This window comes from Sceloporus occidentalis, unplaced genomic scaffold, assembly GCF_023333645.1.
Source record: "Sceloporus occidentalis isolate IW3139 unplaced genomic scaffold, rSceOcc1.0.p SCAF_19, whole genome shotgun sequence".
In the NCBI taxonomy this organism is placed as follows: domain Eukaryota; kingdom Metazoa; phylum Chordata; class Lepidosauria; order Squamata; family Phrynosomatidae; genus Sceloporus; species Sceloporus occidentalis.
The window spans coordinates 13,943,426-13,956,316 of record NW_028316999.1 but is presented as its reverse complement, the minus strand read 5'-3'; the positions used below and the strand labels follow the sequence as shown (position 1 = coordinate 13,956,316).

The 12,891-nt window shown below is 44.5% G+C and overlaps 1 protein-coding gene across 1 annotated transcript in view; it reads right to left on the bottom strand.

Moving 5' to 3' along the window:
* The window catches only part of LOC149302477 (cytochrome b5 reductase 4-like), a 72,811-nt gene extending 69,947 nt beyond the window's left edge, over positions 1 to 2,864 (bottom strand). Inside the window, exon 1 of the mRNA XM_089482658.1 lies at positions 2,790 to 2,864. Coding sequence (XP_089338784.1) covers positions 2,790 to 2,864 — 75 coding nt within the window. The remainder of the gene's footprint in view (positions 1 to 2,789) is intronic.
* Positions 2,865 to 12,891: the final 10,027 nt, after the last annotated feature.

Below are 12,891 nucleotides of genomic sequence, written 5' to 3'. Positions count from 1 at the left end.
TTGTTTTGCTAAGAGGAGCAAGCATTTACTGTATTTGCTCGATTATAAGACAACTTTTTTTCAGAGCACATGCTCTAAAAATACCCCTCGCCTTATATTCTTATAAACCGTCTTATAATCAGACCTCAGATCTCTGCAGGGGACCTGGATGCTCCTCTCTGGTAACCTCCGCTGCTGCCAGCCCTTCCTCTGGGGGCTTCCATTACGGAGTGCTGGGGTGATAGGAAGTGTCGGCAGCAGCAGAGGTTGTCTTTGCTCTTCTGAAATTCAGTGTTTATCAACGATCACCTCCTAAACTTCAATGGTGTTGCTGAAATGCCTCAGCATTCAGCAACACCGAATACTCACCCCAGGACGCGCTGTAACTGCTCCGGAGAGCGGTCACAACCACCACTGAGAGTGATTTAGCCACTCGCATGATGGCGGCGTGTCCTGTAAAAAAAAAAAAATAAAGTTGGAAAAGTTCACCGGAGAACTCTGGCTCCACTTGCAGGTTGAATACAAGTACTGTATCCAACCATGGAAGTCAAAGGAGCTCAGCTTTCTAACCACTTTCTAATCCCAAATGTGGCCTTTTAACCCCAAACACTAGACAAACCCATGCATGGGTGGTATCACTGTACTCGGGAGACGTTGCTGAGCACATATTGTGGTGTTGTTTGATAGTGATGTATACCTGGAGCTAAATATATGTACCCGAAATACAATTTGTGTAAAAAAAAATACAAAACAAATTACTACCACAAACTTTGGCAAAGGCTGGTGGTAGAATCTCAAGCATGGAAAGGTTTAAAATACTAGCATTTGAAATACATTGGGGTGTCTAGTTTTCAGAAATATATGGTTTGATGGGGTAATGTCAAAGATGGCCCTATTAGGACATGGGGGAAGTAGGACCAGATGTAAAAGTTCGAAGTAAAAAAATGCCAGGTCCTTAAGGGGTTAAGGTCCCGCTACAGCATTTCAATCGGGTTGAGGACTGGACTTTGACTGTACCACTGCAACAGCTTATTTTCTTTTTTCAGCCATTCTATTGTAGATTTGCTGTTATGCTTGGGATCATTGTCTTTTTGCATGTCCCAATTTCGGCCAAGCTTTAGCTGCTGGACAGATGGCCTCACATAGGATGTTTTGGTATACCAGAAGAGTTCATAGCCGACTCAGTGACTGCAATGTTTCCAAGTCCTGTGTCTGCAAAACAAGGCCAAACCATCACCCCTCTGTCATCGTGCTTGACAGTTGCTATTAGGGGTTTGTGCCGATATTCAGAGTTTGGTTTTCACCAAACATGGCACTGAGCATTATGGCCAAACTTCTCCACTTTAGTCTCATCTAAAAGTGACATTGTCCCAGAAGTTTTGTGGTTGGTTCAGATGTGACTTTGCAAACCTAAGCCGTGCTGCCATGTTCTTTTCAGAGAGAAGAGGCTTTCTCCTGGCAACCATTCCAAACAAACCATATTTCCTCAGTTTTTTTAATTTTACTGTAATGAACTCTAACATTTAACAAGCTGAGGCTTGTAGAGTCTGAGATGTAACTCTTGGGCTTTTTGCAATGTCTCTGAGCATTTCACAGTCTGACTTTGGGGTGAATTTACTGGGACCTCCATTCCTTGGAAGATTGGCAACTGTCTGGAATATTTTCTACTTTTACATAATCTTTCTCACTGTAAAATGATAATCGCGTCTCTAAGGTCACTGTTGATGCTCTCCTTGGAATTGTGTTAACAAACACCTGAATGCCCCAGACTGGGAAACTGCTAAAACTTCGGCTTTCATAGATTTGGTAACACTTGCTGATAATTTCATTAGCAGCACCTAAATCTGCTACTTAGTATCTTAATTCCTGTGGAAGCAGTAAGGGTGTACTTAGATTTTCACACATGGCTTCTCCATTTTGGCTTTATTTTTGTTAAATAAATCATGACACGGTGTACTATAGCATGTGTTGCTGTTTATCTTTTGTTGTATTTACCTAATTTTTAGACAAACTAAGGAACAGATGATTGTTATGTCGTGATATGTCTACAACTCTAAGAGGGTGCACTTTTTTTTTCACACGATTGTTAAGTGTGTATGTGTCAGCATGAGTGTGTTTAGCTGGTATAGCGGACATATGTTAATCTCTTCAGGACTGGGACGTACCTGGTACTTCCTGGTCATACGTCACCGCCAGACCGGGACATACCAGGTACGTCATCGATGATGCGCGATCCAGCATCGCTATGGACGCTGGGATCGCGAGGGGCGGCTGCTACTGACCGCTGGATGTCCCCAGCGATCCGTAGCTGCCACCCCCCCTCAATTCCGTGCACGTGATCCCTTTGAAGCGAATCACGAGCACGGAATTAAAATATTTAAATAAAACTGTGGTCTTCAAGGGAAGACGCAGTATGAGGACGGCGGTCCTGAAGGGGTTAATATGTATGTGCATTAACATGACTGTAAGTATGCGTGAAAAACGCCCACCAGTGTGTACCTTAGTTGCTGGGGGGGTGCAAGAGGCCAATGGGTTTACCTGCCCCCCAGCGCAGAAGGTGCCAGCAGTCCCTAGTGTATGTATATGTTTTGTTTTACACAGAAGCAAGTAAAATATTGTAGCAGCTACTGACTTGCATGTAGTTTATTCTCTCATTACATGTTTGACTGCTAGGAATGGTTTTACCAAGCAATGCAAGTCAGTACCTTCAGTTGAATACTTTAGTTGTGTTGATGCTCATATCGTGACACCGCACGGGGTATTACTGAGGTATTATGAATCATAGCTAACACAGATAGACTAGACCCTACCTTACTACGACCAACTGTGGCCACTCTCTGCTGGGACCGGGGGGCAGGGAAGGATGAAGACGGGACGTTCAGCATCTTGTTCAGTTAGTAATCCGGAGGCCTTAACGTGACAGCGACTAAAACAGACAGCTCCGTTCTGTGAGACATGAAGAGAGTGTATGATCATACAGTTGTATTGTCACGTGTAGCTTTCTGACAGACAGTGAATGTGGGATTTCACACAAACCTTTCCGTTCACTAATCCCCTATAGCGCCATGTATCCCTCAAGCAGAAGTCAGAGAAACCCGGACGTCATGTAACAAAACCGTGAACGACGCCTCTTATTCCCTTCTGTCCAATAGTAAACAGAAAGGGTGTGGTTTACAACCCGTAATGGACTGCCCAAGGAAACCTCTTCTTACTAGTGCGTCCCAAGCCTCGCTCCAGGTTTTGCTTCCGGTTAGTGAATGGTTGTATAGGTTTTCTTTTACAGGGATCTTGATATTTAGGTTTATTTTAGTTATTTAGAATACTCATGGATATAGGTCAGTAGGGTAGTCAAGAATTCCATCCCTGTTTGTGTTTAGATTCAAATCCCTATTCTTTCTCATAGTTGCTATGTTCTAAGGAACTCGTGTTTCAGAGCCTTCATTTCTTTATAGATTATAGGAATCCATCCCTAAAAGCATCGGCTGCACAATATTTAGTTAATGGGGCATTTTACTGCCAAGTCACTAAAATGCAGCACTAAAATTATTTTTACATGGCCATTTTTAAAACATTACAATCCACAGAAAATATCTTCCTGAAGTGATCCAAATTTGTATAAGCAAATAGAAAAGCTCATGCAAAAAAATAACTAATTCCGTCTTGTATATATAACGTTAATTATTTGTCCATCAGAGTTTATATATTATATTACTAAACATTCCTGCAAACAAATGATTATATGGTGAAAGCCATTAATGATGCAATAATTATTCAACGTAATTTCAATTATCAAATAAATCAAGCTTACATTTTTATTATGTGAAATATGTTAAACTTTATTTTTTTTATTTCTTTTAAATATTTAACACATTTTATGAGGATCTAAAAGAAATAGCAATATTCAATGCTTAATTTCAAGAATCTAATTCAGTCTAGAAATTAACTGCTAAGAGAGAATGTTGCTGTTAATGCACACTTCTTATGTCTGTACAACTGCACACCTGGGTTCATGCACAGAAGCATCAGTGCTGCCAAAGAACTGATGTAGACCTCCGTTGCTGGTGGCCAGTACTTCCGCCGGGCTTCTATGACTGAGTGCCAGCGTCACATGACCTTCCGGTGCTCCACCATAGAAGCCTCGGCGGAAGTCCCGGCAGCAGTGGAGGTTGTCTGTGCGCATCCCGCAAATGTTCGCCGGCTGCGGGATGCGCACAGACAACCTCCACTCCTGCCAGCACTTCCGCCGGGGCTTCTATGGTGGAGCACTGGAAGGTCATGTGATGCCTGTGCTCCATCATAGAAGCCCCCAGAGGGAGTGCTGGCAGCAGCAGAGGCTGCCAGAGAGGAGGATCCGGGTCCCTATCGACAGGTTTGGCTTCAAATACCACCTCTATGCAGACGACACAAATCTATCTCTCTGCATCTGTCCTCTCTCAGATCAGCAGCTGCCTATCTGGCATCTCTTCCTGGATGGCCTCTCACCAAGAAAAATATGTCTAAGACAGAGCTCCTTCTAATCCCTCCCTCTAACTCTATTTCCCTTTCTGACCTTTCTATCACTGTCGACGGTACCATTATCTCTCCTTCACCACATGTCTGCTGCCTCGGAGTGAGCCTAGACTCTAACCTATCTTTTACCCCTCACATAAATCACACAAAATCACTCTCTAAATCCTGCCACAAATAACTACGTAACATTTCCAAAATTTGTCCATTCCTGACTGCCAGCACCGGAAAAAAACAACTAATCCACTCCCTTGTAATCTCCCGTCTTGACTACTGCAACAACCTACTTACCGGCCTCCCTCTCTCCCGACTATCCCCCCTCCAGTCTGTCCTCAATGCCTCTGCCAGACTAATCCATCTCACCCGACGGTCTGCATCTGCCGCACCTTTCTGCGAGTCCCTCCACTGGCTCCTCATCCATAGCAGAATTAAATTCAAAATACAAAATACTGGCGAAACAATATATAGGGGGGGCACACAAGATACCACAGTCAAACTGGGGGGGGCATTCATAATTTCCACCATTAATTCATACCACTGAGAATATATATATATATATATTGCCAAAAGTAATGTGCTATGGAATGAGACTTTTGTTATTGGACTAACATAATACTCGGTCATTCAACATGGGAAGCCTGAAGCCACAATTTAGTACGACTAATCCTTGAAATAAATATTATAGCATAAATAACACAATACCTCAACTTTTCCACTAAATGATTTCAGGGCCTTGAATGTTTTGTCCCCTGAAGTCACTACAACTTAAGGAGGGCATTTTATTTCTGGATAAGTATAAATTAAATAATTCCAACTGCCAGGAAACAGATAACCAAACACACACACCGACACCCAGACACACACACCAGGACAGGCTCTGTCACACCGACACCCAGACACACACACCATTACAGGCTCTGCCACACTGACACCCAGACACACACACCAGGACAGGCTCTGCCAAACCAATACCCAAACACACACCAGGACAGGCTCTGCCACACCGACACCCAAACACACACACAGGACAGGCTATGCCATACGGACACCAAAACACACACACCAGGACAGGCTGTGCCGCACCAACACCTATACGCACACACACCCCAGGACAGGCTCTGGTACACTGATAACCAAAAACACACAAACAGCAGGACACAATCTACATCAGGATACTATTTGTATTAATGCCCCCAGCAAGCCCCTCCTTTTATTATTGATTTATGTGATGGCCCATCACATATACGCATTAGACATGCTTGTGATCTCAGCACTGAAGGTATATATCAAATCAACAGAATCAGACATACAAATCCTGTATAGGCAGGTATACAATAACAATATATAAAACGTAGCATTGCAGGCATAGATCAAATAAATACATGAAAACAGCATTGCAGTTATTACCGTATTTGCTCGATTATAAGACAACCCTAATTATAAGACGACCCCCCAAAATCTGAATATTAATTTAGGAAAAAAAAGAAAAAGCCTGAATATAAGACGACCCTATAGGAAAAAAGTCTCCTATAGTAAATGTTAATTCATGTAAACTATTTTTTTTTAATAAAAGCTATGATTGAGAAAAATATTTTGTTTTTAATTCCTTTTATTTTCCAACCTGCCCCCAGTTATGCACATCTGCCCCCAGGTTTGTCACTCTGCCCCATAAATGCCTTAAACCCCTATATGCCACTGGGCCCCATGATATGCCTTTAAGCCCTCTAAATGTCACTGGGCCCCATGATATGGCTTTTAACCCTCTATATGCCACTGTGCCCCATTATATGACTTTTGACCCCCTATGTGCCAGTCTGCTTCCAGACATGCCTTATACCCCTATATGCCACTCTGGCATTTAGGGGGTAAAAAGGCATATTATGGGGCAGAGTGGCATATAGGGAGGTATTAGGCATTTCAGGAGGCAGAGTGGCATTAAGGGGGTTAAAAGGCATTTCTGGAGGCAGAGTGGCATTAAGGGGATTAAAAGGCATTTCATAGAGCACTTTCTGCCTACAGAAGTGCCTTATGCCCCCCATTTAACACCCCCACCCCAAAAAAAAAACTTACCGGTACTTCTGACTTCTGGTGTGTTGTCCGGGCAGCGTGTAGACTTCCGCTGCAGCCGGAAGGAGGTGTGCGGCTAGCAGGGGGGTTGTCTGCGTCCATCGCGCAGACCTTCCCCCGCTGTCAGAGAGAATCTGTCAGAGAGAATTCCCCGGTGAGTGCCATCTTTGCCCTTCCACAATTACACATCTATGATACACATATACTCATTAACTCATGCTCTCTCTCATTCAGACTATTCATCCACATATTAACTCATGCTTTCCCTCATTCAGACAATTCATCCACATATTAACGCATGCTCTCCCTCATTCAGACAATTCATTCACATATTAACTCATGCTCTTCCTCATTCAGACAATTCATCCACATATTAACTCATGCTCTCCCTCATTCAGACAATTCATTCACACATTAATGCATACTCTCACGCATTCACACAATTCATCCACACATTAATTCATACTCACTCATTAACATGTACCCCCTCTCCCTTCCTTATCACTTTCTACCCCTTCTGCCTCCCTTATCACATTCTACCCCTTCTGCCTCCCTTATCACATTCTACCCCTTCTGCCTCCCTTATCACATTCTACCCCTTCTGCCTCCCTTATCACATTCTACCCCTTCTGCCTCCCTTATCACTTTCTACCCCTTCTCCCTCCCTTATCACATTCTACCCCTTCTCCCTCCCTTATCACTTTCTACCCCTTCTCCCTCCCTTATCACTTTCTAACCCCTCTCCCTCCTCTTTCCCTACTCACCCCCTTTGTATTTCACTCACCTTTAAAGTCCTGCGGCGGGAGAACGAGGCTTCTGTCTTCACTCCTGAGCGCCGGATATGATGTCATATACCGGCGCTCAGTATGAAACGCCGGCACTGCGGCGGAGGTAGAGGCCTCGTGGAGGAGAGTGAGGGGGGTCGAGCGGTTGCTAGGTGCCCCTCTCTCTCCTCCGCGTCCCCCCCAAAAAAAGCGTTTCACGCTGCCCAGGACTTAAAGTCCCATTGCGGGACTGTCTTGGGCAATCCGCTGGATGGTTCCAAATTCGGCGGGGGGGCAAGGAATAACCTAGGGGGGGCATTTGCCCCCCTGTAGCGACGCCACTGCCTACAAAGCTCCCACAAATGCCACTCCCCTCTACCTATCCTCCCTCATCAGCAAATATACTCAAGCCTGCCCTCTAAGATCCAATGACCTGCTTCTTGCATCTTCACTCATCACCTCCTCCCATGCCTGCCTACAGGACTGTACTGTCGCCGGTACTGTACATTAATGATCGCCTCCTAAACTAACACTCCAGAGAGCGGTCACAACCGCCACTGCGAGTGATTATGCCACAGGTACTGCATTCAACTATGCAAGTGAATGGAGCCCAGCTTTCTAATCATAATGTCATTAGTAAAATTATAAAAAATAAAACAAATAGGGCTGAAACAACTAAGCGATATAATCGATAATGAAAATTGTTGTCAATGATTTTCATTATCGATTAATCGAATCGATTTTTATCGATTATAAAAAGAGGTTTTTTCAGAGCAAATGCTCTGAAAAACTCCTCTCCTTAGATAATCCGACCACAAACAGAGATCGGATTATAACACTAGAATCCAGATCCCCCGCAACGCTGCAGGGGACCTGGATTCCCCTCACTGTCGGCCGGTCTCTCACTTCCGTCTCTCTCCCCCCTCCCATACACCCCTCTGACTCCTCCCCCCTCCCATACATCACTCTGCCTCTCTCCCGACTCCGTTACTGACAGGCACTTTCACTGCAGCTTCATAGAAGCCTCAGCGTAAGTGAAGTGCAGTAACGGAGGCTGTCTGTGCGCATCGTGAAGGCCCCCACCGGCTGACAGAGAATCATCCTCTCTGTCAGCCGGTGGGGGTCTGCATCGCACAGACAGCCTCCGTTACTCACTTTCACTTACGCTGAGGCTTCTATGAAGCTGCAGTAAAAGTGCCTGTCAGTAACGGAGCCGGGTAGAGAGGCAGAGCGGTGTATGGGAGGGGGGAGGAGTCAGAGGGGTGTATGGGAGCCACCCTCCCATACACCACTCTGGCTCCTCCCCCTCCCATACGCCACTCTGCCTCTCTACCCGGCTCCCTGGTGTCTTCTGAACCTCCGTTGCTGACAGGAGGCAGAGTGGAGTATGGGAGGGGGGAGGAGGTAGAGTGGAGTATGGGAGGGGGGAAGGAGGCAAAGTGGTATATGGGAGTGGGATGAGGCAAAGTCATGTATGGGAGGGGGAGGAGGCAGAGTGGAGTATGGGAGGGGGAGGAGCCAGAGTGGTGTATGGGAGGAGGCAGAGTGGAGTATGGGAGGGGGGAGGAGGCAAAGTGGTATATGGGAGGGGGGGAGGCAAAGTGATGTATGGGAGGAGGCAGAGTGGTGTATGGGAGGGGGGAGGAGGCAGAGTGGAGTATAGGAGGGGGGAGGAGGCAAAGTGATGTATGGGAGGGGGGAGGAGCCAGAGTGGAGTATGGGAGGGGGAGGAGCCAGAGTGGTGTATGGGAGGGGGGAGCCAGAGTGGAGTATGGGAGGGGGAGGAGCCAGAGTGGTGTATGGGAGGGGGAGGAGCCAGAGTGGTGTATGGGTGAGTTATAGTGGTGTATGAGGGGGTATTATGAATTTCAGGGCATATAGGGGGTATAAGGCATATCGATATTAGGCATATCAGGGGGACATAAAACATATCTGGGGGTAAAAGGTATATCAGGGGGCTCAGTTGCATATCACTGGCATATAAGGAGTATAAGGCATATCAGGGGCACAGTGGCATATCAGGGGGCACAGTGGAATCTGGCATATAAGAGGGATAAGGCATATATGGGGGCAGAGTGGCAAGCTGGGGGTCAGATGTAGGGCTGAAACAACTAATCGATAATAATCGATAATGAAAATCGTTGTCAACGATTTTCATTATCGATTAATCAAATCGATTTTTATCGATTATAAAAATTATAATCCGACCTCAAACAGAGATCGGATTATAACACTAGAATCCAGATCCCCCGCAACGCTGCAGGGGACCTGGATTCCCCTCACTGTCGGCCGGTCTCTCACTTCCGTCTCTCTCCCCCCCCATACACCCCTCTGACTCCTCCCCCCTCCCATACATCACTCTGCCTCTCTACCGGGTTCCGTTACTGACTTCATAGAAGCCTCAGCGTAAGTGAAGGGCAGTATCGGAGGCTGTCTGTGCGCATCGTACAGAAACCCACCGGCTGACAGAGGATCATCCTCTCTGTCAGCCGGTGGGGGTCTGCATCGCACAGACAGCCTCCGTTACTCACCTTCACTTACGCTGAGGCTTCTATGAAGCTGCAGTGAAAGTTCCTGTCAGTAATGGAGCCGTGTAGAGAGGCAGAGCGGTGTATGGGAGGGGGGAGGAGTCAGAGGGGTGTATGGGAGCCACCCTCCCATACACCACTCTGGCTCCTCCCCCTCCCATATGGCACTCTGCCTCTCTACCCGGCTCCCTGGTGTCTTGTGAACCTCCATGGCTGACAGGAGGCAGAGTGGAGTATGGGAGGGGGAGGAGGCAGAGTGGAGTATGGGAGGGGGGAGGAGGCAAAGTGATGTATGGGAGGGGGAGGAGCCAGAGTGATGTATGGGAGGGGCAAAGTGGTATATGGGAGGGAGAGGAGGCAGAGTGGTGTATGGGAGGGGGGAGGAGGCAGAGTGGAGTGTGGGAGGAGGCAGAGTGGAGTATGGGGGGGGGGAGGAGGCAGAGTGGAGTATGGGAGGGGGGGGAGCCAAAGTGATGTATGGGAGGGGGAGGAGGCAGAGTGGTGTATGGAAGGGGGAGGAGCCAGAGTGGTGTATGGGAGGGGCAGGAGCCAGAGTGGTGTATGGGAGGGGGAGGAGCCAGAGTGGTGTATGAGAGGGGGAGGAGCCAGAGTGGTGTATGGGAGGGGGAGGAGCCAGAGTGGTGTATGGGTGAGTTATAGTGGTGTATGGGGGGTATTATGAATTTCAGGGCATATAGGGGGTATAAGGCATATCAGGGGGGTATAAAACATATCTGGGGGTAAAAGGTATATCAGGGGGCTCAGTTGCATATCACTGGCATATAAGAGGTATAAGGCATATATGGGGGCACAGTGGCAAGCTGGGGGTCAGATGTGCATAACCGGGGGCAGTTTGGTAAATAAAAAAAATTTAAACAAGGCTTTTTTCTCATAGTTTTTATTAAATATGAAAAATAGTTAACATATGAATTAATATTTACTAATAACTTTGTATTTAAACCTAGTTTGAGAAACACAGTGTTTGGGTTCTTGTAGCTTTTATTATTATGTGAGTAAAATAAGAAGGTGAATAGAGAGAGAGAGGCCATTGCAATAAAGAGATGAAAGTGTAAATTGTACGTTTTTTATTACATTATTTTAAATTGAAAAAAAATTGAATTTTTTTATCCGATTAATCGAAAAAATAATCGGCCAACTAATCGATTATTAAAATAATCGTTAGTTGCAGCCCTAGTCAGATGTGCATAATCGGGGGCAGTTTGGTAAATAAAAAAAATTTAAACAAGGCTTTTTTCTCATAGCTTTTATTAAATATGAAAAATAGTTAACATATGAATTAATATTTACTAATAACTTTGTATTAAAACCTAGGGCACAGACTGACCAAAATGGGGGTGGGGAAAGCGCACTTCCCAAATGTGGCCTTTTAACCGCCAAACACCATGGGTGGTATCACTCTACTCGGGAGATGTTGCTGAACACACATTAGGGTGTTGTTTGATGCAAAGAAAATTACTACCGCAAACTTTGGCAAAGGCTGGTGATACAATTTCATGCATGGAAAGGGTTAAAATACTAGCATTTGAAATACCTTGGGGTGTCTAGTTTTCAAAAATATATGGTTTGATGGGGTAAATTGATTTAGCTTCAAAGATGGCCCTATTAGGACATGGGGGCAGTAGGACCTGATGTAAAAGTTTAAAAATGTGCACTTCCTAAAAGTGGTGTTTTACCTCCCAAACAACCCGACAAACCCTTGCATGGGGGTATCACTGTACTCGGGAGATATTGCTGAACACATAATGGGGTCTTGTTTGAAAGCGTTGTATATCAGGAGCTGTTGATCCATACCTGAAGTGCAATTTTAGTGAAAAAAAACCCCAAAATAAATTACTACCGCAAAGTTTGACAAAGGGTGGTAGTAGAATTAGTGCATGGAAAGTGTTAAAATACCAGCATTTGAAATACCTTGAGGTGTCTAGTTTTCAGAAATATATGGTTTGATGGGGTAAATTGCATTGGCCAGCTTCAAAGATAGCTGAAATAGTACATGGGGCAGAATGACCGGCTTTGGAAAAAATGGTTTTAAAATAGCAAAACACTACATGTACTTATTGCCAAAAAAACTTGCAGAAAAAAGCAAAAAAACATTAGGTATTTCTAAACTCAGGACAAATAGTAGAATCTATTTAGCAGGTTTTTTCATTAGCTTTTTGGGCTGAGTAAAAGATTTTTCAAATAAAAGTGAGGGTTTTTTTTTCAATTTTCCATCATAATTTTTTCTGAGGAAATTAGATAATATGATCAAATGGTATCTGAAGAAATTCCTTCTTGTCCTGAAAAAAACAATATATAACTTGTGTGGGTACACTAAATGAGTGAGGAGAAAATTTCATCTATACACGAGCACCGCAAAGGTATTAAAACAGCCTTGGTCCCAAAGGGTACAAAAAGTTAAAAACAGCCTGGGCCTTAAGAGGTTAATGTACAGGTAAAGTCGTCCAAAATAACACAAGACTGAAAGCAATGGCAGCCTCCAGGTCTACAGTAAACACATCAGTGTTGATAAATTTTGATTCAGGATACATACTGATTTGTCATTTCTTTGTGCCTATGATAGGTTACACCAATATCCTAAAGAAGCGGATGTTACATTTTATTAACCCCTCAAGGACAGAGCTGTTTTATTTTGTACTCTTTGAGACAGTAGTTTTAACATAACATTTTTCCTGTGTCTGTGTTTAGCAGTCATTTTCTTTTTTATTAACTGTACCCACAGTATTATTTTTTTCGAGGACAAGTAAGTCTTTCTTTAGATACCATTATTTTGATCATATAATCAAATTTACTATAAAAAAGAAAACTAAAATATGTTGAAATGTTTTCATTTGAAAAATATTTAAAAGTTCAGAAATACTCAATGTACAGGTAGCAAATTGCTATTTAAAGCATTTTTTTGCCAAACCTGGTCATTCTGCCCCCATGTCCTATGTGGGACATCAGTGAAGCCAGTCAGTTAAGTTTACCTTTATCAAACCATATATGTTTGAAAACTAGACAACCCATGATATTTCAAATACTAGTAT